This window comes from Diorhabda sublineata, chromosome 11, assembly GCF_026230105.1.
Source record: "Diorhabda sublineata isolate icDioSubl1.1 chromosome 11, icDioSubl1.1, whole genome shotgun sequence".
In the NCBI taxonomy this organism is placed as follows: domain Eukaryota; kingdom Metazoa; phylum Arthropoda; class Insecta; order Coleoptera; family Chrysomelidae; genus Diorhabda; species Diorhabda sublineata.
In genome coordinates, this window is record NC_079484.1 from 14,048,260 (window position 1) to 14,076,153 (window position 27,894).

At 31.8% G+C, this 27,894-nt stretch overlaps 2 protein-coding genes across 2 annotated transcripts in view; both read left to right on the top strand.

The window, feature by feature from the left end:
• LOC130450039 (putative ammonium transporter 2) overlaps nt 1-26,555 on the top strand; it is a 152,431-nt gene extending 125,876 nt beyond the window's left edge. Inside the window, exons 10-11 of the mRNA XM_056788201.1 lie at nt 9,672-9,850; nt 26,235-26,555. Coding sequence (XP_056644179.1) covers nt 9,672-9,850; nt 26,235-26,540 — 485 coding nt within the window. The 3' untranslated portion in view covers nt 26,541-26,555. The remainder of the gene's footprint in view (nt 1-9,671; nt 9,851-26,234) is intronic.
• A 655-nt stretch (nt 26,556-27,210) lies between these two features.
• On the top strand, nt 27,211-27,570 carry LOC130450040 (uncharacterized). The gene has a single exon (XM_056788202.1). It carries the CDS (start codon nt 27,211-27,213, stop codon nt 27,568-27,570), a length of 360 nt encoding a protein of 119 aa, XP_056644180.1.
• The last annotated feature ends 324 nt before the right edge of the window (nt 27,571-27,894 follow it).

Below are 27,894 nucleotides of genomic sequence, written 5' to 3' on the forward strand. Positions count from 1 at the left end.
AATAGAATGAAGATCTTTCCCATAGGCTCGGATTGCACAGGAACAACTATCATCTTCTTGATTCTTCCGGTTTCTGGCACAACACAGATCTTCTAGTTGAGTTACTCAGTTCGCACAACTAAGAGTTCCAATAATTAAACTTCACTTGTTCGAATAGTCAACAAATCGTAGAACGAACCGACTGTTATATGCTTTAACTTTCGATTGACTATCCTACTGACTGCGCCACTTAACTTTTAATTAACTGAAACCGTGTTTTTGAAAACTATCTTTATTTCTATAATAAACTCTATCAACAATTTCAAATACAAGACTGATATTTTTATTATAATCATGAATTAAATAAATTTTTAATAAACACAAACTATGCAATTCTACAATAAAATAAGTTCTTAATCAACACAATATACTGTCCACCTAAGAGCAATGGCGTAGGTGACACCTCCCCCTTTAGAAGGAAGCTTCTCCTGGAAGCTGGATCCAATCTTCTATTGCCTGCGGGTGATTCTTACTTGTCCTTCCTGAATGTGTTCTCTTATATATAATCCACAAGATGGCCAATATCAATGCTATATAAATAAGAAGAATAGTATAAATACTGGGAATGTGAAAATTATTGTTTCCCGTGAATATTGGCGTTACCAGTTGATTTGGAATATCCTTAATTTTTAAACTTTATAAATCAATCTTCATTGGAGAAACGTGTAATGGATTTAATTTCAAATTTAATTCATTTATGACAAAAGGTTGTCCAAACGTTTTTTGTTGAAATATTAACTCTTGGTTCCTAAATATAATCTTACATGCTGAATTTTCTATTAAATAAATGCCTTTAAGAGCTCTCACTTCAGTTTCTTGCTTACATTTTATGATTAATTTTTCTTCTACAGGAAATATTGCCAAAAATTGATTCATCTCCGGAATAGTTTCAATGTGATTCTTAATTATTTCAATTTTTGTATATTGACAATATGTAGAATTTTCTGCTAGCAATATGTTTTCTTCGCATCCATAATTATTATTGTCTTGCAAATGGTTATGACATTGAAAAATATTGCCGTGAGTACAAATTTCATTTAGAGGTTTAATGACATTATTTGATTTAAGTAAAAATTTTGAATTAGGTATTAATGTTACGTATTCTGATTCAATTTCTGTAGGTATAGGTAACATATAAAAAAGATTAAATAAAATATCATAATAAATAGGTATCGATAAAAAATATTGTATTTGATAATTTCTACTTTACAAACTACGTCTATGACGGCTTCAAATTCTAAAATATTTTTATGTTTTAATTCGAAGGGTAATTCCGCTTGGTAGTAATAATGCACTTTTTGCAACTCTACAAATAAATCGTGAGATTTTATAATACTTGGATGTAATAATTACATTGAATGTGATAAGAAGTTCGTTGAATAACTCTTTCAAATAAATAATATTTTACGTATTTGCTTGAAAATCTAAAAAATCTCTTATCTCAAATATTTTCGTTTTTAATATTTTTTCATTATACTGAATGTCCTGAATTGTCTTATTAAAATTATCAGTTATTTGGTGACTAACAGAATATTGCATTCTAATTTGATTTTGCAAGTTTTCTTGGTTTTGTTTTAGATGTTCCATAATTGAGTTAATTCTTTCTTCTATATTATTCCTAGTGTACTCTATTATATTTACAATATTTTCTGTTTCAGATAGAAAAAATGTATTATTAGACATATTATATTTAACGTGATTATATTGAATACTTAACTTATTATATTCTACTAGTAATGGACTTAAATTATAAAAATGAACAAAAGTATGACTGGATTTTTGCAGCTTGGCATATCCAAGATTTATGGGAAGTATTCCCAAGTTATGGGTAACATCTTTTATTTTGACTGTTGCGTCTCCGACGGTGACGAACCTAAAATAAATTTATAGGGAGTCTTTTTAGGATGTTTTATGTTTGAAAAATTAATATTTTCTGAAGTATTTTTGTGTCTAGTAGCGATTTTAGCTGTTTTTAGTCGGATATTTTTGCTTTTAATTTCTTCACTTTTATATTTATTTTTGGTTTTACCTTGTGCCTGTTTATTACGCACATAGACTTTAGTGGGTATTGTATCTGGTAATTCTTCACGGCTTTTATTTGCTTTAGAGATTACTTTTGATTTGTTTTCCTGTAATTTGTGATTTAACTTCGAGTATAAAATTTTCATTTTGTCTTTATGATTTTGTATATAATCATTAACTACTTGTTGATCAATTTCTATATCGAAAGGTGTTTATGTGTCCGGTAATTATTTCGTTTGGTTTCAATTTTGATGCAGAATAAACGCTAATAATGCGAAAAGTATTTTATTTTCAATAGTGTAATTTTTAAAATCTTTTTGATTATTCAAAAGTCTGACGTGTTCAATAATCGTAAAGTGTTATCTTTCAGCAATTCCATTCGATTCTAGGTGTTGGGAACTTATGAAATTAATTTTAATTTTATCCATTTCTAATAGTTCTTTTACAACAGTTCCATTATCGGAAATTATTTGTTTTGGTATACAGTGGTGTGTAAAATATTTAATTAGACTATGAGCTACCTCTATTCCTTGTCTAGATTTTAATTCATACATTTGACCATATTTAAAAGATGAATCTATTATCGTGAGCAATTTTCTATTTTCTAAGGTTATCATGTCTAAATGAAAAATTTGGAAAGGTTTAGTAGCTGTGGAAGTAACATTTAAAAATGGTTTTATTGGTTTTCTATCATATTTGCTGAACTGGCAAACTTCACAGTCGTTTATATAAGTTTGCTCTTTGATTTGGCCAATAATACAAAGCTTTTAATTGATTTTCAGTTTCATCTAGTCCCCTATGATTAGTTTTACCTTCGTGGTAATTTTGAATCACTTCTTTACCTTCCTTTAAAGAAACATCTATTAATTTTTTATTACATTTAACATAGTCAATTTGAGAATCTTGAAAGTGATTTTGTAGAATGACAATGAATTTTACATAAATTGGGTCTTCGAAATAAATGAAATATTTAGTTCTAGGTACTATGTATTCTTCCACGATATTAATGACATTTTGCTCAAAATTGTTTTTAGCTAATTGCACAACAGTTCTTTGTTTCTTTTCATACAGTTTCATAATAGTAGGTACGGCTGGTTCGAAATTTACTTCTGAAAATGTTAATTGATTTTACCAACATTTATCGCTGAATCTGAAATTAGTATACTAATTACAGGATTTTCTTCATTTGTATGAACAGTTATACCTTCGTCGTCATTCTTATTATTACTTTCATTATCTGTTTCAACTATTAGCGATACATTATCATCGGGAGTTGATGAGAGTTTTTCATTAAATTTGTCTATATAAACTAATAAATTTCTAGAACATTGAGGTTCTTGTAATTCAGTTTCATTGATATTTATTTGAATTCGGAATAAACAATCTCTATTGGTATTTAAAGCACCTTTTTGTATACGATATCATAATCATATTCTTCAAGTTTCAAGCGCCATCTAACAAGTTTTGAACTTGGATCTTTAAGTGAGAATAACCACTGGAGTGGTTTATGATTGGTAACTATTGTAAATTTTCTGCCAAAAAGATAGGGGCGGAAGTATTTGGCTGCTAAAACTATGGCAAGAAGTTCTTTCTCGATTACAGAATAGTTGCATTCTTAATCATTTAGATTTCTGCTGGCGTAAGCCACAGGTAAATCAGAGCCTATTTTTCCTTGATTTAGAACAGCACATAAAGCATAATTGCTGGCGTCTGTCGTAAAATTAAAGGGTTTGGTAAAATCTGGATATTGAACTATTGGTTCATTCATCAACAGATTTTTACACATTTCAAAGCATTCGACATAATCTAAATCATTTACATTGATAATTGCATCTCTTTTCAATCTAATAGTTAACGGTTTAGTCAATTTTGAAAAATCTCTTATAAATTTTCGGTAATACCCTAGGAGTCCAAGGAAAGCTTTTAATTGTTTTGAATTTTTTGGTATTGGAAATTTTTGAATTGCTAAAATTTTATCTGGGTTCGGTTTTACAATATGTCCCAGATATGCTACTTTTTTTCGCAAGAATTCGCATTTATCAATTTGTAATTCAAAATTAGAATCTCTTAATCGATTGAATACTTCTTTTAAATTTATGATGTGTTCTTGTAAACCTGGTACTGAACACAATTATATCATCAAGGTACACCAAACATTTCTTGTTCTGTATACCTATTAGGATATTGTCCATGACTCTTTGAAAGGTTGCAGGAGCTCCTTTCAGACCCATGGGCATGCGCACATATTCATAGTGCCCATTTTCTATATTAAAGGCTGTTTTCGGAATATCCTCCAGAGCAATTTCGATCTGATGGAAACCAGAAGCGAGATCTAATGTTGTAAAATATTGACAACGGCCAAGCTTATCTAGTAACGTTGTAATATCTGGCAATGGATATAGATTTCCAATTGTGATCTCATTCAGTTTTCGATAGTCAACAACGAGTCGAAACTTCGGCTTTTGAGCTAGTTACTTTGACCATGGAGAATTGGATGGTCTAATAATATTATCACTTAACAATTTTCGTATTTGATTTTGAATTTCCGTTGTTCGGTGAATCTCGGGGGGCCTCTATGATTTTGTATAAATATGTATTTCATTAGAAGTTTCGGAATTCATATGTTCAGTTCTAACTTTCGAAACATCAAATTTAACATTTTCACAATAAATTTCATTAAAATTTGGGTTGAGGGTTTGTTCGTATTCATCGAATGTCTCAACACTAATAGAAGGGCTTAAATCTACTCGAAAGTTGGATTCTGAAGGATTTAAAATTGTACATGAAGCTATATTATTTTCAACTTTTGTTAAACATTCCGGGATTTCTAATTTCCCAATTCGAGTATATGGTATAATTAAATTACCATTTATTACATTTTCAATATTCAATTTAATTACTTGTTCATAACGTGGAGGCACTACTATACAATTCGTGGATCTAGTTTTAATGTCAAAGTAATTCAATTTAATTTGACTATAAGGAGTCATAAGCAAATTATTATTTAAATCAATAATAGCATTAAGTATTTTTAAATTATCTAATCCTAACAAACAAAAAAAATGATCGTGAAATTTGAAAACGCAATATTCTAAATTAAGCGGTTGCCTATAATTAAACATTTTAGGGATTGGAATGAGTGTGCAGAAATTTTGTTGACTGCTACCAAAGGCAGATTATACATGGAATGTTTTTTTGACATTGACATGACATTTTTTGAAATATTTTTCAGCTACTGCTGGTGTCACAAAGGATCTTGTGCTACCAGTATCAATTAAAACTTTAAGATTTTGTTCAGGAAAAATTATATAGGGTACCACACTTTCTGAATTATTTAAGTTTAACAAATCGATAATGTTTGGCTTGGTTCCGTGGCTGGCGTCTCTAAAAAATTATCGGATTCATCATTAGTGCAATCGGAATCGTCTATATTATGGAGTTCTTCCAAGATAAAATTTCTAGGTTGATTCGGATTGTGTTGGAACCTATTTTGATAATTTTGATGTTGGAGTCTAGATGTATTTCTTGTAGACATACTCATATGTTTTGACCATTATTAGAAAAGTTTGTATTATTTCTATTAGCAGGGATATAAGAAGTTGATGGATGATTTTGCGGGTTTGATGTGGAATTTCGATTAGTATAATGATAATTCTGCATAGGATTTTGCCTAGGAGGTGGCTGCCTATATGCCACATTATTTTGGAAATTGGTTTTATTTTTATGTGAATTATTTTGCGTATTCAAAGAGGAAAAAACATTTTTCGGATATTATTCTGGGTCATATAAACTTGAAAGTCATTTGTAAGAACATTTAAAGCAATATTCAAATTTTCTGGATTTTTCGTACGCATTAATGTGCGTAAAAGTTCTTTTAAATCGCGTAGCAATACTCCGAGTGGCAAATTTTTAAAGTAATTACCCAAAATCAAATGTTTATTAACATTAGAATGTGTCATGAGATAAGAAATTTGAAGATTTAATAAATGTTGGATTCTATTATAAAATTCGAAAGACCTTGCTTCATTTCTGAAAGTTCTATATTTAAAGTGTAAATATCTCTTTCGTCAGCGTAAGTATTAAGAAGTGCGTCTTTTATATTTTCCCAAGTTCTAATTGTACAAGAAGAAATGTTTATGGCTGCTTCACCTTTTATTTTTGCTAAGATGCTGGACATCAAATATTCGTTTTGTAAATCCCCTACATCTCCAGTATTATAAAACTTACTTACTAATTTCTCTGAAATTTCAATAAACCTAGGAAGTAATGCATTGTTTCGATCAAATTCGGGTATCATATCAAAACAGTCTTTTTTTAAAATAGGCAATTGTGGAGTAGTCATTTTATTAAAATTATTCGTGAAAAAATGTTTTGGTGATGTAAAGTTAAATTTTATTTTAGTGTTAACAGAGTTTGAACCACAGTGGAAGGAGGCAAGCTTCATATCCTGGTTCGGTGCTCCCCCTTGTAAGCGACTCGTTCTTATTTTCCCTGTGACTGGATTTTCTTGTTTGCGGAAGTCCCGGGACGCTTACATAATCTGTGTGCATGCCCTGACTTACCACAATTTAGATGTTTGCTCTCTCTCGGCTTCTTGTTAACCATACCTTTCAACAAGTTGACGATTTGGTCCAATTTATCCTCGCCACCTTCTTCTTGTATGGTTGTATTCCCGTTATATTCTGAAGTTATAGTGGATGCATCGTATTCAAGAGCAGCAGTCAGGACATCTAGTAACGTTTTCGGATGGATTTACCGAAACATCCCCTACATCTCGTGGTCACGCAGGCCATTAATAAATGCCTAGGTGCCCAAACATTCCATCATGTTCTATGGTGCTGATAGATGAGCAAATCGAACAAGTCGGGCAATGTCTACTCCGCACTCTTGAAAAGTTTCGTCACGTTTCTGCCTTCGGTTCTGCAACTGCGATTGATTTAGGTTTTCTAGATTATCGTTACGATATTGCATGTCCAACCTTTCTTTCAACTGTTAAAAGTGGTCAGTTTCTTCTAGAGGTATCGTCTGGAGTACGTCTAAGGCGTCGCCCCGCATTGCAATGGTCAAGTTCAATGCGTTTTCTTTATCGGACAAATTATTCACTCTAGCAAGTCCAAGACGTTTTACCGTCAAACGTTGGGTTCTTGACTCGTGTAGAACTGACGATCTTCTCTATTTTGAGTGATGCTTATATATTGCATAGTGTTTTGTATGTTCGATCTTCTTCTCTTCTGTTGGAGTACCTTTTGTTCTTAAATATGCTTTCTTTGTCTCTAGCTCCCCTATTTTCTCGTCAATCGTTTTTACTTTATCCTCTAAATCTTCTCATTCACCGTTGTCATCCTGTTCTTGATATCTGATTTTAGAGATGATATTTTGTTTTCTACATCAGTAGCAATGTCCGTTTTCATTGTTAAAATTTAAGCAGGAATGTCGCTTTTAACGGACAAAATCTTGTCATCCATATTGGCCGAAATATCATTTTTCATAGTCGAAATATCGACCTTCATAGGGAAAATCGTGTCATCAATATTTGCCGAAATATCATTTTTTGGACTTGAAATATCGTCTTTTATATTCACAGAAATATCGTTTTTGAAATCTTCTCGTCCATTTTATTAGAAAGTGACGAGATCAACTTCACTTACCAGTGCCAGCTTGAATCTTTCTACTAATTCTCTCTTCTTGTCGTACGTTTCAAACTCACTATTCTCCAGTTTGACTTTCAGTTCCGACAATTTCAAGTCCCAAGTCTCTTCGCCATGTTTATGTGTCATTCACAATATCTCCATTCTGTGACGAATGTGACGTTTTTCATATTTATTTACAATCTTTTTTTCGTGGAGTGAATTTACAAACATTGTTTCTTACGTTTTTGATTTATTTACACCTCATACAATACAATCACTACACTTATGTTAATTTACTTATAGATATCACTTAAATATATTCTGCGATTACTCTCACTAATTCGTTCTTTTCGTAGAAATTATTTGGAAGAAATACTATAAAAAAAGATCTAAAAGGAAACATTAAAAAGGCGCTTCTGCTATTTATAAAAAAATGTGAAAGACTCCACTCGAAATTTGCCGCCGGAGTTTACCGAATTTTTAAAATTCCATTGTAGGCCTGGAAAAGGCTGGCCTAGGGAACCATTTTGCGAACTTGTTCGTAACAAGTATTTTTTCCTGATAATTATTTTCTTTCGTTACACTTCTTGTGTTTTGATAACCTAAGCATCTAAATTCAGGATCTGGTAATTGGATAGATCTATTAGCCAGTTTTATTATCACTGATCTTTTTTGTTTCATAGTTCATCTATCTTGATGACCAAGTTGGTTTCGTTCTATTCGTATGTTAACTTTATATAATGTGACATCAAGAAAATTGATTTCATTATTTTGTTCCATTTCGATTTTGAATATCTTGAAGTTTTTGAAAAATTCAATTCTTGTCACAAAAAATATCAGTGCTATTAAGTTTTGGTGATAGATAAATACAACTATTAAATCCCGAATTTAGATACTTAGTTATTCAAAAAACAAAAACTGAATTGAAAGAAAATAATTATCTGGAAAAATGATAAACAACATATTCAAGTAGAAGATAAACAAATTATCAATATAATAATAATAAATTAAGAAACATAACAAAAAAAAAACAAAACGTAAAACATTTCTCGTTACAAGGACAAGGACTAGCTAATTATTTTAATAAATTTGATATTAGTATGTCATAAAGGACATAATGCACTATCCAAATATTTCACTAAACTGAAATCTGTTAAACGAAAAAACGAAAGAAATAATATTATATATCAAGTAACTTGTACTAATTGTGATGCTGTCTACAGAGAGCAAATATCTCAGTATTTAGGATATAGACTAAGAGATCGTCAATACGATAAAAAATAGAACTGCATTAAACAACCATGAAATACCAAAAAAATTGTATAAATTATGATAAAACTACAAATAATTCAATTGATTACTGCTACATATTTTTTAATGAAAAAAATAGGAATTGATAAATTTCTTATTTGATTTTGGTGTTCTATTGATTCTATTGATCAATATAAATAAACAAATTGTCAGTGTCAATATCATATTTTGATAAATACTGAAAGTAGTCGAAACGTCAAAATTTTTATCTATCTTCGAAACATCGAAATCCAATTTTATAATAGAAGAGACCTAAGGTCAAGACGATATAAAAACATAAACACAAAAGAAATTTGAAGATATACCTATATACCTCGTGCCTTTCATTTTCGCGACTTGTGCGCAAAAGTATCATTTCACGTACTTTCCCATAAACATCTATCAGAAATTTTTTTTTGCCTTAAAAATTATAAAGTGTCTGGTACAGACGCAGTCTTCTGCAAACGCTAATTTTTCCAACACCCACATGTTTACCAATAAGAAAATCCTATGCTGGATGGGATTAGACCGGTGCCCCACATTTTATATTTTGTTATATTCATCAAAATTTATAATCAAAATCTGACATATCAAATCTCTAACAAGCAAAAGTCGTGCATGTTGGTTTCGTTTGTATCAAAAACTCATTAAAATACATAATTTATTTTGACTCCATTCATTTTTATGCAGGTGGAGGATGGCATCTGTTTGGAGTTCAGTGTTTGACAGCACTTTGCCTTCTAAGTTGGGGAGTCCTATCTACATTCATTTTATTAGGAATTATCAACCATTTTGTAACTATAAGAATGGATGTACACACTGAGCTTATGGGTGCCGATATAATTGAGCATTCAATCAAACATGGAAATGTAAATATATTTTATATTCATTATTGATCTTCTAATCACTAAAGATATTTTAATTAGAAGTATATTAGCAAATATTGATTTCATATCTTTTTTCGTTATAGCTCAAATATCTAAGTAACCATATTCATAAACATAATGAATCTCTATATAAAAAACAACATATAACCAAGACGTTTTTGAACGAAAATCAAAATTTGCTAGTGATACCATCTGACAAAGGTAATGTCACAAGTAATAATGGAGAAACAGCAATATTTATATTTATCTAGAGAACTTATTAACAATAATATATCATATAAAGAACTTACTAATGATCCAACGCTTGAAACATCTAATAATGGTGATAAATGAATAAAAAAATTTTTAATGACAAATAAATTGAGAAACAAACTAAAGAAACATGAACAGGAAATAACGGTATTTCTGCTATTTGGTCACAAAAAATTAGTAAACCCACATGTTCATCTAGGCCAATAAAAACTCGAAATGAGCCTGTTACTGTTTGGTTAACTAAAAAATTTTGACAAAAATTATAACTAACAATTATTACTATATCGAAGACTCCCTCAAAGTTATTTAATATTTTAAAGATACAGTATTCCCACAGTTCATTGCCCAATGGCTTTACAATAGAATTGGTGTAATAAATAAAGGAAATATTGAATTGATGACATTCATTTTTAATAATACATATTTCTCTCATAATAATAAAAATTACAAACAAATCCTCGAAACTCTAATGGGCTCTCAATTTCCCATATACTAGCATATTAAGTAAACCAGACAGACATTGATTCGGTTGCGTATTTATACTATTTTCGACTGAACCTTCTGGAATTGTTTTTTCATTGAGAAACAAGTAACATATAAATATAATAATATGAAGAGAAAGAAGAAATTGTTGCCTCGGAACTGACCTGTCTGTATTACGGCTTCTGGATATCCCCATTTCGTTTATATGTCCGACAGGACTCAACTTGGTACTGACATAGCAGATGCTTCTTTTGCTTTTGCCCCCCCCCTCTTATAAAAGACTGCTTCCATTTTGGGTTGTTGAGGTGTTGAGGCTGAGACTTTGCATTGGATCAGATCTGGACAGGTGGAGGAGGGAGCCGTAATACTGCTCCTATGTTTTGTAAAGAGGCCTCTGTCTCTGCGATCTAGATGAATCTCATCTCAGCAGAAGATGTTTTCTTGGCGTAGTTCTGGACGAGCTCCCTGAGCCAGCCTGATGTTTCTAAGAAGCCCTGCAGCTGCTTCTTAGTTGCAAATCTAGGGAGGTTTCGTACGTTCAATACGTGTTTTTCAAATAATAGGTTTGTTTCTGCTGTTATTGTGTGACCTAGGTATTCTATCTAATTCTTATCTATTTGATTTCAAATGAAGAAAATATACAGGCGGTGGCCAGTCACTAGATTTAAGACAGTAGAGAATAGAATGTTCACCAATACCGATACTCAAAGAATTTATTTCCGCGCCACAATATTCTCATCATGTATGACTAGAATCTTGCAGAGGCATACCTAATCTATACCTATATCACCTTGTACCAGAACTATGGTAATTGTCTAAAAGCCTAAGCAACTAGATAAACAAATTTTATCATAAAAGATAAGAAGTTAATCACTGTTTACTAAATATTATATGTGAATTGACTGGAAAAGTAGCGGTATGCAATATAAGTTAGAGTAAACAGGAACACTGGCATATGCTATCTAAAAAGACCACACGCTACAACCACCCCAAACAGGATATCTTGAGATCACAACTGGTTATCTTCAGCTAATGCTTCTGTCTAATTTCAAACAACCAAGACACTTTATGGAAAAAAAGTAGAATATACTAAAATTTATCCTAAAATCCAATTATACATACATTTTACAAAAAAAAAGAACTAAGTATGACCTCAAGTCCGAGTGATACGATGACTTTACAAAAAACCAAATATGACTCTAAGACCGAGTGGTTTATATACTTCACATAACAAAATCTAAATATGACCTTAAAATATAACACTTAAATAAGTTAATAACTTAAACTTGTGTATGAAGCAAAATATATAGTAAATAATAAAGCTGCATACACCTTTTCATGAAGAATGACATGAAATTGATGATGAAAATCAATTATCTTCAAAACTTATCTGCATTGGGACAGCATAGCAACCATCGCTCCTTAGCCAGTTGATCACTCAGTCCTGAGTGTGTTCTATTTCTTCATCATGGATCCAAATATCTTATTAAAATTACTTTCAAATAGTTGCTAAACATTGAGGCGATTCAAAATAAAGTATGGGGAGCGTACAAAAACAGGCTGACAAGTCTCTCAGTGGTGTTTAATCCGTTATAAAGGTGAAGATATCTGTCCCAAATTCAATATACATATATAACAGCCCCATCGCCAAAACCAATTACCAGAAAACTGGTAGGGAGCATTTCATAATCCCCAATGGGTGGGGCTCCACTATTCTCGATGTATCACGACACAAAACTTGAATACCACTGGTAGGTCACCATACAGGTCTATACAATTATTCCAGAGTGACTGCAAAAAAGGCAAGAAATATTAAAAATCACAGAAAACAACCACATGGTTAGTGCGTGCACATTAATAGTTACTACATAAGCTACCATTTGAAAAAATACATTTCCGGAGAAATTTCTAAAATTCTTGAATACCTCTATCAGCCAAGACCAACGGCGTTTTGCAATCGAAACGTGCAAAACAAGGGTAGTTAGAACGGTACTCAACTGCCAACGACGTAGGTGTAAATAGGGCTGCCAGTCTTCAGGTTTCGAAATGAAAATAAAATATTAATAAACTCTTCAAATTATGGAAACAGATGTCGTCAATTCACCAATAGTTGATTTCTAAAAAACATTGCTGAATACCTCGTCAGGGAATAAAAATAGAAAACACGAAACAATTCAATCTATCTAATCTAAGAAGGGGACACATAGTGGCAATATTGTAGCGAAAGCAAGACAATAAGGAATAGGACTAATTTGACATTCTTATTATAAACACACATTATTGAGAATCAGATTTCATCATTTTCAGGAACTATTAGAGACTGTGTGGGGAAGAAAACATAAAGTATATTGATGAAATATGAGAATCTGATTATTAATACATGATATTATACGAGGATATATTGAAAAATTCTTAGCTTACTATAGAACCAAACAAAATTTCAATGTCAAAAAATTTTATTACTGAACATATATTTTCTCTTAATTGGATACATTTATTACAGCGAACCTGCAACATCTCTAGGCGTTTCAAAAAAATTTTTTCTTCTTGCTCTACAAACCAGACCTCCACAGCTTCTATTACCTCCTCGTTGGAAGGAAATTTACGATTTTTCAAACTTTTTTACAGATGAGGAAAGAGATGATAGTCAGATGGAGCTAAATCTGGTAAATAAAAGGGGTGTTCTAGTAATTAAAACCCAAAATCATGAATTTTTTGCATGGCAACATGAGATTTGTGTGCAGTGGCGTTGTCCTACAAAAAGGAAACACCTTTGGATAGCTTTCCGCATTTTTGTTCTTCAATTTTTTCCCGTAGAGTGGTCAGTAATGTCGAATAGTAATCTCCAGTTATTGTTCAACCCTTAACCAAAAAATCAATCATGATTACTCAATCCCAAAAAACTGAAGCAAGAACTTTTCCAGCAGGTCTTGGCGAACCAGAGTGTCGCCACTCCATCGATTGTTATTTCGTTTCTGATCCATAGTAACAATTCGATTTAAGATGTCTCTGTTTTTGGTCAAGATTCAAACATTCGGGCATCCATTTTGCATCAATTTTTCTCATGTCCAAATTGACGTGAACTATATGATGAACGCGTTCGTATAAAATATTCAGTGCTTCAGATATCCGTTTTAGAATCTAAAAAAAACTAAAATGATTGGGAAACTATAGGAGTGAATGCTGGTAAAATAGGTCAGTGGACTAGTTTTCACCCTTTGAAAATAATTTCCCATATTTAAGCTAAATAATGCAGAAGTAGGTGGACAGTTTTGTGAAATAAGTTCAGAACCTTCGGCTCCTTCGAAACATGGCTTCCGGATTATATACTCGAGGCGAATGAACTCTCCATGACCTTTTTAACACCTTTCGCAGTAAAGCGAAGGTATTGTAATAAATAGAGTCTGTTTGCGCACTCTCTAATTATTTTTATTTTCAGAACTAAATGTCGCATTAGCATCACAATTCGATTCGCAGTAATAAGAAAATATCTGGGACACAAAAATCTTGCTGACACAGAACTGCAGCCAGGAAATAGAAGAGGGTGAGTTGGAAAGTGTTGAAAACACAAATTTCGGATCAATTAAAACATATGAGGAGAGACCGAAGACAACTTTTGTCAATATACTTGAAAAACATCTCTTACTTCAAGAAAATAGAAGGGGAGCTCAAGATCATACTGAAATGGCTAATTGTATTGAAAATGCTTTTTCAATATCATCAAATGTGGGAAAGAAGAAGAACACTGTTAAAGAGCTCAAGAGCACTCAAGAACAAAATTTATAATTGAACAAGTATTTTTGGAGCACATGTTATCTCATTAAGAATACGTTTTATCACCAATTGAACATAAATAAACTTTAAGATATTGTTATATAGGTTTTAATCATGTTTTGTGTCATTTTTTTGGAATATACACATACTAGTAGATGCTCTGAACAGATTCTGGGACGGAAGTACCGTATTATGAATCTTATCGGCTGCTTAACCGCGGCATCGAAATACAGGGTGTGTTAAAAAGATGTGACCTGTGTCGACGAACGTGTAAGGCGATAACGGCAAAATTGGAATACGGAGTGTTAAAAAGAGGTGACGAGACGTGTTTTGCAAAGTGATAACGAACAACGTACATGTTTTGTAAGTCGACCAAATTTAAATACAGGCTATTGTGTGGGTAGACGAAATTGAAATACGGGGTTAAAAAAAGCGAGGTGATAACTCCCGACGTGACGTAGAGTTTTGTTGATAATGAAAGGGCGTTTTGTTGATAAGCGAACAAGTGACATAAGGGTATTGGCATACCCGGCAGCGAATACAGATTAGTCGAGAAATTGTATAACCGAAAAAGTTGAAAAATGCAACTAATGAGCCTTGATATAATGATAATCTTAATAAACAAAATAACCAAAGTGATATTTGATGTCATTTGGTCGCTAAGAAATTCCAATGAATCATTCTTGACTCACTATTAATTAATGGGCATCAAAGTATCGTCTATACGGGATGTGGGTATTTTTTAATAATAGAAAGGCATTTTGTTGATAATGGTGGAAGATATGTCAATAGCCAGATAAGGCATACCCGACAGCGGCTATCTGGTTAGTCATTAAATTTAGTAGAATGTATAAGATACTTCAGTTCAATTATATCTGCAGTAGATTATAGAAGTAGACTTGAGGAATTTATTGTTAAAATCAGCACATTGAATTGAGACATTATTTTTCATTCTGACAAACGTACGGTTATGAAACGATTCCAAAATATATATCTTGTTCATTCATCGAACAACGATAAAACGCCGCAAGTATACTACAAAATAAATTGGGCACCTGAAGAATTGAAGCAGCAGCAGCATTTTAAGTTACCTCAAACAACAACAACAACAACATATCCACTGAAGAGGATTAAGTCAACAACTCTTCAACATGATCAATTCAAGTAGCAGCAGCATCAACACTTTTACGTTGACGTATTTTTCCATTTTTCCACGTATTCCATCCAACAATGGCCAAATGATGTGAATCTTCTTTATAATAACAAAAAATGGCACGTACAGCAATAACAATTCCGGGATCTCAAACAGTTTCCCTCCCTTTATCGTGCACTTTCATTGAAGTTACAAAAGCACCAAAATTGTTGACTAGTTTTACATCTCCAGTACCATGAACATTTAGACATCCTTTAATGTATAGTAAGGCTTCGTTCATTGCAAAGAATGAGTCAACTTGGTTGATGCTGTACTCTACAATGTTACTGCAGTTGAATGATTTGATAAATGGAGCATAAGTTCAAGATTCTGCCTTTCGAATGAACTTATCAAATCTAAGCTTCCGATAAATATCAAACATTGGATGCATGTCGTTTGGACGTAGTCATTTAATCATTCTTCTTCTTTAATGAATAACCCAAAGCTGTAGAAAGAATTTGTTTGCGAATATAAGATACTTTCATTGGGACACCTTCTGTACTAATTGAGAAATCGATTGCTTCTTGTTATCTATTATTAGGCTCATCGGCTTCCAGCTCAAATTTCCGGGATTAAAGTGCTACGCTCCCCTCAAAAGTTGATTCGAATTTCGTTTTGATCTAAAGCCAGTACTGTGATATCAGTTATTTCACGCTGAGGTATGACAGGTAGATACAACAGTTCTGAGGCGTTTCGTCAATGACGTATCCAGGATCAGGATATTTTTGTTTGGTTTCAGTGAAAGTATAGTTTCCGGTCTAGTCGAATTGGCTGCACCCAATTTGTTTTGAATAAATACCTTGATATCTGCACATTGATATCCACATTCGTTATGTTATAATAGGAATGAAAAGACCAAGATGCAATTTCATAATCTGTCTTCGGGTCTAGTACAATTAGAGTGGAAGGTTGAAAAGTAAATATATGGTTAATACTGTTCACTTGCAACAGCTGTGACATGACGACTGATACAACTTAATGTTTAGATAATAGACAATTCACTCGAGTGCTCGTTTACGAAGAAAACATGATGCTTGAGAACTTGGAGGACAATGACAGTGTGTAATAAAGTCTTATAATCAATAATTCGGAAGGTCACACATATGCTCGATAAAAAAGTGCTGGAGCTTTCAGCCGTAAAAAGCTGGCAACACATCTCTTGAGAACGAGATAATTGCTATTATAAACGAGTTGAAAGGGGCAGATATAATACATGGATATATTGAAATTTATTCATTCTAAACATGTCTGTCGATAAATTCGGACATCAACTTTCAGTTGACTACCTAAATATCATTGTCACCATACCTTATATGGTGACATTATATTGAAAGTTTGAAATTTTGTAATGTGAATGATCCGACAAACGATAGTGATGCGGTTACGAAAAAATATATTGATAAGCAATTGAACGAGCTCCATAAAGTACCTCAATTACAATTTGAGCAACAACATAATGATATACAGGATTTAGCGATAGGATTTAAAGATATTAGGAATAAACTACATAAAACAAAAATTCCCATATCACAAGCATATACACAAGCATTGCAAAATAAAATAAATGACATTTCGAAAAATATGCCAACTAAAAAATATGTAGAGGATGTAGTTGCTGTTACCAAGATACTATAAGAAAGGAATTTGAAACCCGCAGTCAAAAATTATACGATTGTTTATCTCGGGATTTAAAAAGAATACACGACGAACCAAGATTTCAGGCATTGACACATGAACAAGCAACAAATCAAAGATAAAGTCAACATGCATGAAGTATTCATAAAGGAATTAAAAACAAAATACAAAGACAGTAATTATATGGTTCAAATATTGGAAAGGGAGTTCAAGCAGTTTCGAATGACAATAATACCCAAAATATCTGACCTTTCTTCAGAGATAACAAATGTCAGGATACTATTAAAAAGACAAATTTAGTGTGAAATCTTAACACGTAAGCAAAGTTAGCTCTAAATATGTCGTCCAAAGAGCAAATTCAGCTTGAAAACGAGCTTCACAAACCGATGCGAAGGAAATTTCCGGTTATTAGAAGTCTTGATAATATATGACAAATTTGGCTGAAATGGGTTACGCTCCTCAAAATAAAAATTACAAAATGATTTTAATTGTCATCGAGTGTTTTTCAAAGTTTCTGTAGACACGTCCACTTAAAACCCAAACGGGTGAAGAAGTCGAGCATTCTCTCTCAAACTCGACGATCCCCGAAGAACTTACAATCAGATCAAGGAAAGGAATTTTACAACAGCAAGTTTCAGACTTTGATGAAAAAATACAATATTAATCATTACAATACATCTAGCACAGAAAGGCAGATATTGGTGAACGTACGATTAGAACGTTGAAATCAAATCTGTACAAACATTTCAGTTTACGTTGCCCTTACAAATGGATTGACGTTATACCTAAAATAAGAAAGAATACAACAATACGAACATTTGACAACAAAGTAAAAACCATCTCAAGTGAATGAATCCAACGAAAAGACTATTTTAGATCGAATCTATAGTCATGTGAAAATCGCTGGTCCACGATAATTTAAAGTTAGAATATTGTACGCATAAGTAAATCAAAGCATACTTTTGAGAGAGATTTTACACCCAATTGGACTACGGATTCAAAATCGTCAACGGAATAGAAAAGGTACTTAGAAAAAGAGGCGCCAAAAAGTACGTTAAATGGCTCAGTTCGGATAGCAAACATAATAGTTGGATAGAAAACACTGATATTTTGTGGGAACTAGTTTTTGATACGTTGTGTATAAATACAGTTTTGAAGAAAGACGTGTAGACTATAAATTGAGATGAACTCCACTCTGGATTATCAATCCTTACTGAAAAGTCAATATGAGTGATAGTGGTTATTGCAGTGACGCAAGTGAAATGAACTATAGCAGCAAATTGAATAGAATTTTGGAAAAGTATGAAATGACTGCCGAAATCGAAACACGGTACTTATTGTATTCTGAATATTACACTGATACGTGTCGAATTGGGTGCGGTCTAAGTCCAGCTAGAACATTTAGTATCGCAGTTACTCTATCATATGCTGGTAATAAACAAATCTCCTTCAGTAATTATGAATCGGCCATCTTAAATGATATTTTGAATGATCTTTTCTTCTTGCGAAAGCTCAACCTACATAGAAACCGAGTACAAAATAAACCTCAAATATATATATTTCCTTTCGGGCACCAATTTCAACTTTCCATAATTTACAATTAATCCTGACCTCTTCAGCAAGACAATAGTTTCTCAAATTCAGAATAATGCTGAGCATCAGATTTAGAAACTAGAACAAATGAAGAAAGAAACAGTTCTGGAACTTCCTCAGCTTTCACAATTGATCCATTTGAAAGTAGTATATCAATTTCTGATTGAATGTATATTCCTGCTCCGACAATTTCTGGACAGTGAAGAATTAATTTGAATAGGGGTTGATTCAAAAGGTATTTTATAACCTTTCACAGTCTGGATGATAAACCTCAGTGATCGATTCCCAAACCTTAGGAGGCTAGCGGTTCTGAGATCGCTGATTTTGTTGCCGATATTGTCGATTCATTCAGATTTAACGTTGTCATTTAGAATCGGTGTTTTGAACAAAAGGTTAGGGAATCCTTCATCTCTATTTTTTGACCCTCTGACAAAAATTTTTTCCAATGCATAACAAAACTAGAGTGCAAAATCAGCTCAGGCTCTTTTTGTGCAGAATGTTCCCCAAAGATACGATACAACTAAAATATTAAGGTTATCACCAAAAACCAGTTTAGACATTTTTTATACCAAGTTACATGATTATTTAGCCCCTAGGTAGTGTTGGACATATATGTCCCGGTGGGGCTGAAGGGGTTAAGTGTATCCCTGGATGAGGTCGCATGATGTTTTCATGTAGTGGAAATGCGGAATTTGCTACAAAGATATTGGGTGAAATCATTTGTATATTTGGCAAATGGGACTTTTTACCAAATGTCAATTTGTTTTTCAACATTGCATTACCAAATCCTGTTTCCTAGAACACTATTAAATCATGTCACTAATGTCCTCTAAACGCTGCCATTGAGACGAGACTGAAACTCTTCTTTAAATTGAAATATTCTGAGCCACTAAGGACACTGAATGATATATATTGTTATGGTATGAATATATCCAAAATAAATTATTAAATAATAATAAGATATAAATAAAGCAATAAGTTCAGTTCTGTTATTCGGTTACTTAGAGCAGTTTATCACAATAAAATAAATAACATTCTTTATATTAAGTTTTGGCCAACACTATATTCTAAATTATTATTTAATTTTGACAAATCCTGTATAATCAAAGAATTTAATCCATAAATTGACAGATAAAAACAGGAGCACCAACTTCAAAAATTTATGTGACATACCAACATAAATTTTAAGGTTATAAATGATAAAATATAAAAATTTTGACAACTGCAATGATAAAATTAATAACATAGGAATGAAATAAATACAACAAAGAAATTATAGAATAATATTATTTCAATAAAGTCACAATAATTTAAAAATTTAGAAATGACAATTTAGTAACTAACTTTTAAAATAAATATCATTGGTTAAAAAAAACAATTAAGAAAAGAATCAACAACGAGAGAAATTTTTGACAAGAAAGAAAAGAGTAAAATAATTTTAATTGAAATTTAAAAAAATTAAAATCTTGATAAAAAAGGCATAAAATATTCAAAGGATTGATAATTAATAATTGTATAAGTGTAGTAATAAGAAATTAGTGAAAAAAAATTAAATAAAGTGAAATAAGTGAGAATACTCACAAAGGGACAATTTCCAAGATAAAGAAGTTGTGAAAAGGAAAAGAACAGGAGTGGAACTACAGCGGAGTATCCGTTTATTCTGGAAGGCCGTAACAATTTCCAATTTAAAAAAAAAATTAAAAATACAACATAACAAACACTTAAGGTACTGTTCTATTAAGTTTAAGTATTTCTTTTAGTATATAATATTTGTGTTCACATTTCCATATAATTTAGTTTTATGAGTGTAATTACGAGTATGAATGAATGAATGAATGTTTGTAAAATAAAATAATTGTAATAGCTAGTTAAGAAATTGTATATTTTGAATATTTTATTCATTATAAAGGACAGACCCGGTCTTAAGACTATTATCATCTGACCTTATAACCATAACAATTTATCGCAATAAAATTTTTTAATTTGAACTCACAATATAATACCCTGAGAATAAAAAAATAATAATAATAACATAATAAAATAACGAAATTCAAATAATTATTAATGGCGCCCAAATTAAAATCTGATTTTATTTAAAAAAAAATTTATAAAAATAAACATTACACATTATCATACCATAACAATATATATATATATATATATATATATATATATATATATATATATATATATATATATATATATATATATATATTAGCGGTTTCTTATTGGTCTTATTGGGAACGTGACAATAATGAAACACCAAAGTGGACTAACCTAACTGAACTTTCGAATACTTGTGTATTCATCGTCAGAGATTGAAATTATGGTCAAATACAATAGAAATTTGTATAAAAATAATAAAATTTCTACTCACAATCATTGATTAAGATTGTCGGAAGTTTTGAATCGTATTATTTTTTGTGGAAATTTTAAATTCATAAGTTTCAAAATTCATTATCTAATTTGACGTTGATGGATATATTGATTAATTGATTAAATATTGATTCTGGTTACTTCAGGAATTTCTATCAATTTTTAATTAGTTAGATTATGAAGGACATTGAATTTTTATAGGTTAGATAAGTATGAGTTGTAGTAAATGATGTTCAATATTGATTGGTTAATTTATGGATAACAATAAATTTCAATGGGCTAGTTCGTTATGAATATAGCTGAATATTTATTGGTTGGAATATAAATGACAATAAATTTTATGTGTTAGGTCGTTACAGGTGCGAAAACAAATTCTTTAAAAATTCAACACCATTAACAACCAACTAATTTCCTTTAACCTATAAATTTCAACTTCACCTTCTACTATTTATACACAACAAGGCGCTATGTTTATCAAATTTACTTCGCTGTTAGTGGGATTACAAAGCAACTGCATTTTCGTATAAGGGGTTGACAAGTATTTTTTATTAATATCTATATTAACTTGTAAAGTTTTACATATATCCATTACTATTAAGCCGTCTAATATACTATGAGATTTGAACAAAAATTTTTGGTATGAAGGTTCTAGTAATTTAAATATTTTTGACAAAGGTATTAAAGTACTATATCTATGAGCATATTTTTGAAAGGCAGTTTATACAATAAATGGGTCGTCTTTAGAATACTTAGAAAATAATCTAAGTGCTACATTTGAGTCAACAAAGGATTTTGAAGACGCGGAATCTATTAAAAACTTTAATTTGTATTCAGGAAGATATTTGTTGGGTAATTCACTTTTATTCACTCTTGTAACAGGTATTATTTGTGGTTCTATGTGGTAAAACTGTTGTAAGGCTGGCCTTAAAAAATTATTTCGGGATTTTTGAAATCAATTAGATAATCTCCAAAATTATCTACTTGTGTATTATAGGGATCTGAATTAGAATTTTGAGGGTAAAATCTTTATTCCGCTTGTAATAATTCTTCGGATACAAAATTTCTTCGAGGTTGATTTTAGTTGGAATAATTTGCGAAATTTTTATCGTTCCAGGTTAGGTTGTTGTTGGTATTATGAGTAGAAACGGACAGTAGCGTTGGATTCGGTAAATTTTGTTTTGGTATTTGATTAAGTCTAAAAATATTGATATTTCTATTTCGTTTTAAAATTTGAGAGTTGGTTGGAAAATTTTGGTTTCTTGAAGACCGTGGTTAAATATTTACGGGGCTCATCGGAAAATAGTTTGGGACTTGAAATGAATTATCATTTGAAAAACTATCATTATTTAGAGTTTGTACATTATGACCTTGATTGTGGAAGGTATTTCTGTTATTGAAATTATCTCTATTATTGAAATTGATCCTATTCTTAATTAGGTTTTGTTTATTTACATTTTTATTTTGAAAGTTTTGTACATACAACGCATAGTTGTTCGAAGTTACTCTCTGAGACCTGACAAGTTTTTCCGAACTAAATTTTTATGCCAGTCCTTCGTTAATAATTTATTATGCGTTTTTGCATGTAACTCAAATTTAATTTAAATTTGTAAATTTCTGTCATTAAAATGTTGAGGTCGCTCGTTATTTCCCTGTCTCATCATAACAAGATCACGATTTAAGCAGGCCTTATCTCTTATATCTACAAAATTTCTAGAAAGGGTGTCCTTAAGTGATGTCCAAGAAGTGACGTTTGGATTATTTAGGACCAGTTTAGCATTACCACGATATATAGAAATCAAGGAATTAATCAAATATAAATTCTGGAAATGATTTTGTTGTTCTCAATTATAAAAATAAGGAATAAGTGATTCGCATACGAAGAAGTACCTATTCAGTTCATTAGGGTTACCGTCAAAGTCTGGTACGCAGTTTACATACTTTGGTTTGAAATCTGCCATATTATTACAATTTTATTTGGATTTAATATTTCTCTTTTTCATTATTCTATTGAATCTAGCTCTGATCTAGAAAGATCGATTAAGTTATCAAATCAAACTCACTGAATAAGTCAATAGACATATGAAATTGATTCAAAATTTCTTATAAAAATATGAATTCCAATATTTCTCTATCCAAAATATATAAGGATGAACAGAACCTTTTCTTAGGTGTGCACTTCTTACAAGACTGAGCAATGTTTGTCTCAACTTTCGATGATAGACGTTGTGAATAGTCGTAGTGGTCCTCCATGGATAATATTCTCGATTTCTTGGTAACTAATCCACTGCGAACGCCTCCACTTACGAATCGCGACTCGAGTTCGATTTCCATCAATTATTGAAACGAAATTGTTGCAATTATGGAAATCCAACCTGATTGCGCCATTGAATAACTTAATTCACAACATTGAACTATTTATTTACATAAATTCTTGTAGAAAATTTGAAAATTCATAGGTTTCAGAATTCAATATTCAAATTGATGTTGATAGAAATATTGATTATTTGAAATATTGATTTTAGTTACTACAAGAGTTTTTATTAATTTTAAATTGGTTAGATTTTGAATGACGTTGAATCTTTATAGGCTAGATAAGGATATGTTGTAGTGAATTATGTTAATGGTTGTAATGGGTGTATTGGTTAATTTATGGATAAAATCAAATTTTAATAGATTGTAGCTGAACTTTTATTGGTTAGAATATGAGTCTCAATAAATTTTATGGATTAGGTCGTTATAGGTAAAGTTGAAATTTATAGGTTAATTGAGGTAAGTTGTTTGTTAATGGTGTTAAATTTTCATAGAATTTGATTAAGTTTTTCGTGTGATGTATAATGGTGGATTCGTTCTTTGGATAAATCTAAATACTGTTGTTTCTCCCTAATGACTGTGACATTACCTTGTTAAGTACATTGGTCAGTCGAAAAGGTCAGTGATCAGTCCGATAACTTTCGACTTTCGATTATATCCTGATACATGTGAATGAATATAAATTATGAATCTGCCAAAGTTATGACAACTGAAAAAAAGAACACGATTGATTAGACACATGCCCACTTTTACAAATTCGCGGAACTTTCGATTGAATTTCTACTTTAAGCTCTAAACGAAAGACAAAGAGCTATTTTCTTCTATTTTTTCAAATTTCATATATTTTGCTTAGAATAAATCTTATTATTTTAATGATGACAACGTTAGGTTTCGTAGGTACAATATTACGCATGCAAAACTCAAAGTTATAAAAGTTTTACATTATATTTGTTTTTCTAATGACGGCGAACCGAGAAGAACTCTACGTGCTTTTCCAGGATTCAATTTTAGTCACGAATCTAATTAATATCTGGATAGAATGGAGAAAGTTATAGATAAATTTGAACTTCCTGATCTAATTGCTGTTTGTCAAATACTTGGGCTAAATTATACAGACGACAAAAACGACTTCAAGTTGCTCCTTTTTAGTAAACTTCTCTCGCCCTATTGATAAAGAAAACCAAAAGGGTGATCTAGATAGCGAAATAGACGAAGAAGACGGTTCGAATGACGAAGAAGACGACTTAAATAGCGAAAACGACGAAGAAGTCGGCTTAAATAGCGAGTATGAAGATTTCTATTTAGAGCATGATATATTGTATAAATACGAGAATGGATTAAAATTACTTGTCGTTCCAAAGAACATGCAGACTGAAATAATAACGAAATCCCACTAGATACTACTAGACTACAAACAAATAGATGACTCTAGTAAGAAAACACTTATACCTATAATTGTAATTCACATAAATTTTACACTTTCCCAAAGGTCCACAAACCCACTTTATCCATGAGACCGATTGTAGCCTACATTGGGGCACCAACGGAACAAATTGAGCTATTTGTAATAGATATTTCAACTGAATCGTATAATTACTTAAAATCATGACTATTTTATAAAGGATTTATTTGATATCTTGATTCAATTTAATAACATAAAATTTTCAGACAATCACGTGTTGGCTAGCCTAGATGTCGTTTCACTTTTCAGTAATATCTATTTAGAAGATTGCCTAAGATCTGTTGATAAAAATTGGCAAGAGATCAGTACCCATTGCAGTATAAATAACAATCAATTCTTACAATTAATAACATTTTTTTTAATAACACATATATTTAATAATAAACTTAATAAAAAAACCATTCGTACACCAATCGCTGCCTCGATGTCACCTATCCTGGCATCCAATGTCGTGGACTATGTATTGGACATGGTTATCCCTGTGCTTTACTTCACACCCTTTTTCATTAGGAAATATATTAATAACATTATCTTCTCTGTACCTAGTAATGGATTGGACAAAATCTTAGATACTTTCTACAGCTATGACCTACATATCCAATTCACAATATAAGTAGAATACACCAACCATTCCGTACCATTTCTTGACATGAGATTTATTCTTAGATTGGATAATTCTATTCGTAATAGATTGTTACAGGAAACTGTGTTCCTCAAGTAGATACCTGATTTACCACTCATACCATAAACATTCTATAAAAGTGAATTTGGTAAAACAAATGAAAAATGGAGTATTGAGGATTGTTAATCCCATTTTTCACAACAGAACCTGAAAATTCTTCTTAACGTCTTCCTAGAAACCTCATACCCCCGAATCCTTTTTTCGCATACTATCATTTAATACATCTTCATCCGTCCTCCAATATCAAAAATTGTAATATCACAACAAATAAGACGACTGAGCTGCCTCAATCTATTGCGGTCAGCAATTGAAGTGAGATATCAAGTTCATCAAACAATTGACTCTTTGTCCAGCTTGATTGATTTCAATGGATGTTTATTAAAAGAAACAATTAAATTTAAAACGCCGCAAGCAACTAATCAATTTCGTGAAGATGATTACACAGGTATCGGAAATATATTAGAATGAGTACATTTTAGTATTAAATTTTGCCACATTCCCACTACAAAAACGGTCATAAACTAGCTGGCAAAGACTTTGTTAAAAATAAAACATTTGACTGGTACTGATGTACAATAATATAATAGTGACAATATATTATTTTCAGATAGGAGTTTCTCGAGCAATTTCAGCCTTTCGTTCAATTCTGGATACTTCGGAAATAGATCAATTAAAAACAGTTGGTACAAATCCAGAGCATCATAACCACGTGAATACTGTCAAAAATTTGATACAGAAGAAAAGATACCGGTTATCCAAAGTACTAACAGATATCACAGAAAATAGGAACATGGGAATCAACATTTCCAAGAAATTATTTTCCAAAAAGAAAATCGCAAATGTGGCTAGAAACCACTGTATTCCAAGAACCGTGCAACACAATCCATCTTCTCAACTTTCTTGGCACCAATAAAATTTTTATTGATATCACAAGATCTTAGAAAAAATGGTTCTAACAATTTTGATAGAAAACTACTAATATAATGAGAATTGTGAGTAGAGATTGGTTCTTGTTCAAATAAAAAATTCGAAACAACTTATTTTTATATTAGCTGTCTTTATCCTATATAGAGATACTACTGAATTTTTTGAAATATTTGGATATTTGAAATTTCGTTTAAAAGCATATAATATTGACATTTCGACTGCTATCAGTCTCTATTAAAGTCAAGATAATTTATCAACAAAATCAAATAAAAGAGGGACACGCTAATGTATGTCTCTGCTCAATATATGGAGCAGAACTGGTAATTGTGGCTAGCGATTTGAAGGTGGGAAGTTTTTTAACTATAAAAAGAGAAATTGTCTGGCGTTTATTCAGAAGGATTTGTCTGCGACCAAGAAATTCAATTTTCATTATCTGAGGTATTTGGTTCATAGCCTTTAACTGACCCTGGTAAATGGTAAGCAGACTTGTGATCGTTATGTTCGCAGTTTATACAAAATTCCTCACATCACATTTCATAACATCCATAACATCATGTATTTGTCCACATTTTAAACACTTTTCTGTAATACTTTCGCAAAATTTTTTTTTCGTTTCGACTGAACTTAACTCTTAACTCTTAACACGCACATGCATAATGAATCTCCAACTGGCGAAGCACAAGATTGAGGCAGTGCTTATTAACAGCAGAAAAGCAGTAGAGACAATCAAGCTGATAGTCGGTACACAAGAAATCACATCACAACCGTATATCCGATATCTGGGAGGGATGCTTGATGCCCGACTCAACTTCAAGCAGCAGGTAGAACACGTCACTGCCAAAGCATCGGTAGTAAGAGCTAATCTCGCAAGACTGATGCCTAACGTCGGTGGCCCAAAGCAGAGCAGAAGACTACTATTATCATCAGTTGTCACATCGGTGCTCACTTATGGAATATCCATTTGGGCAGATGCGCTGGAGCTGCAAGGAGAAAGGCTGGACCAGTATATCGTCTAAATGCTGTAAGAGTAGCCAGCGCCTTCCGCACAATATCGGAGGAAGCAGTCTGTGTCATTTCCGGAACTTTGCCACTCAGAGTTCTAGCTGAGGAAAGAAGGAACCTTTACCAACGAAAGAGGTCAACTACACTAAGTGCCGAGGAACTCAGAGCTGAAGAACTGCAGAACAGCATCACACGATGGCAATCGCAGTGGGGTGCCGCAACAAAAGGAAGATGGACATACCGGCTCATACCAAAGATCGACGTTTGGCTGAATCGGAGTTATGGCGAGGTCAACTATTATCTGACGCAGATGTTGTCAGAACATGGATGCTTTCGGA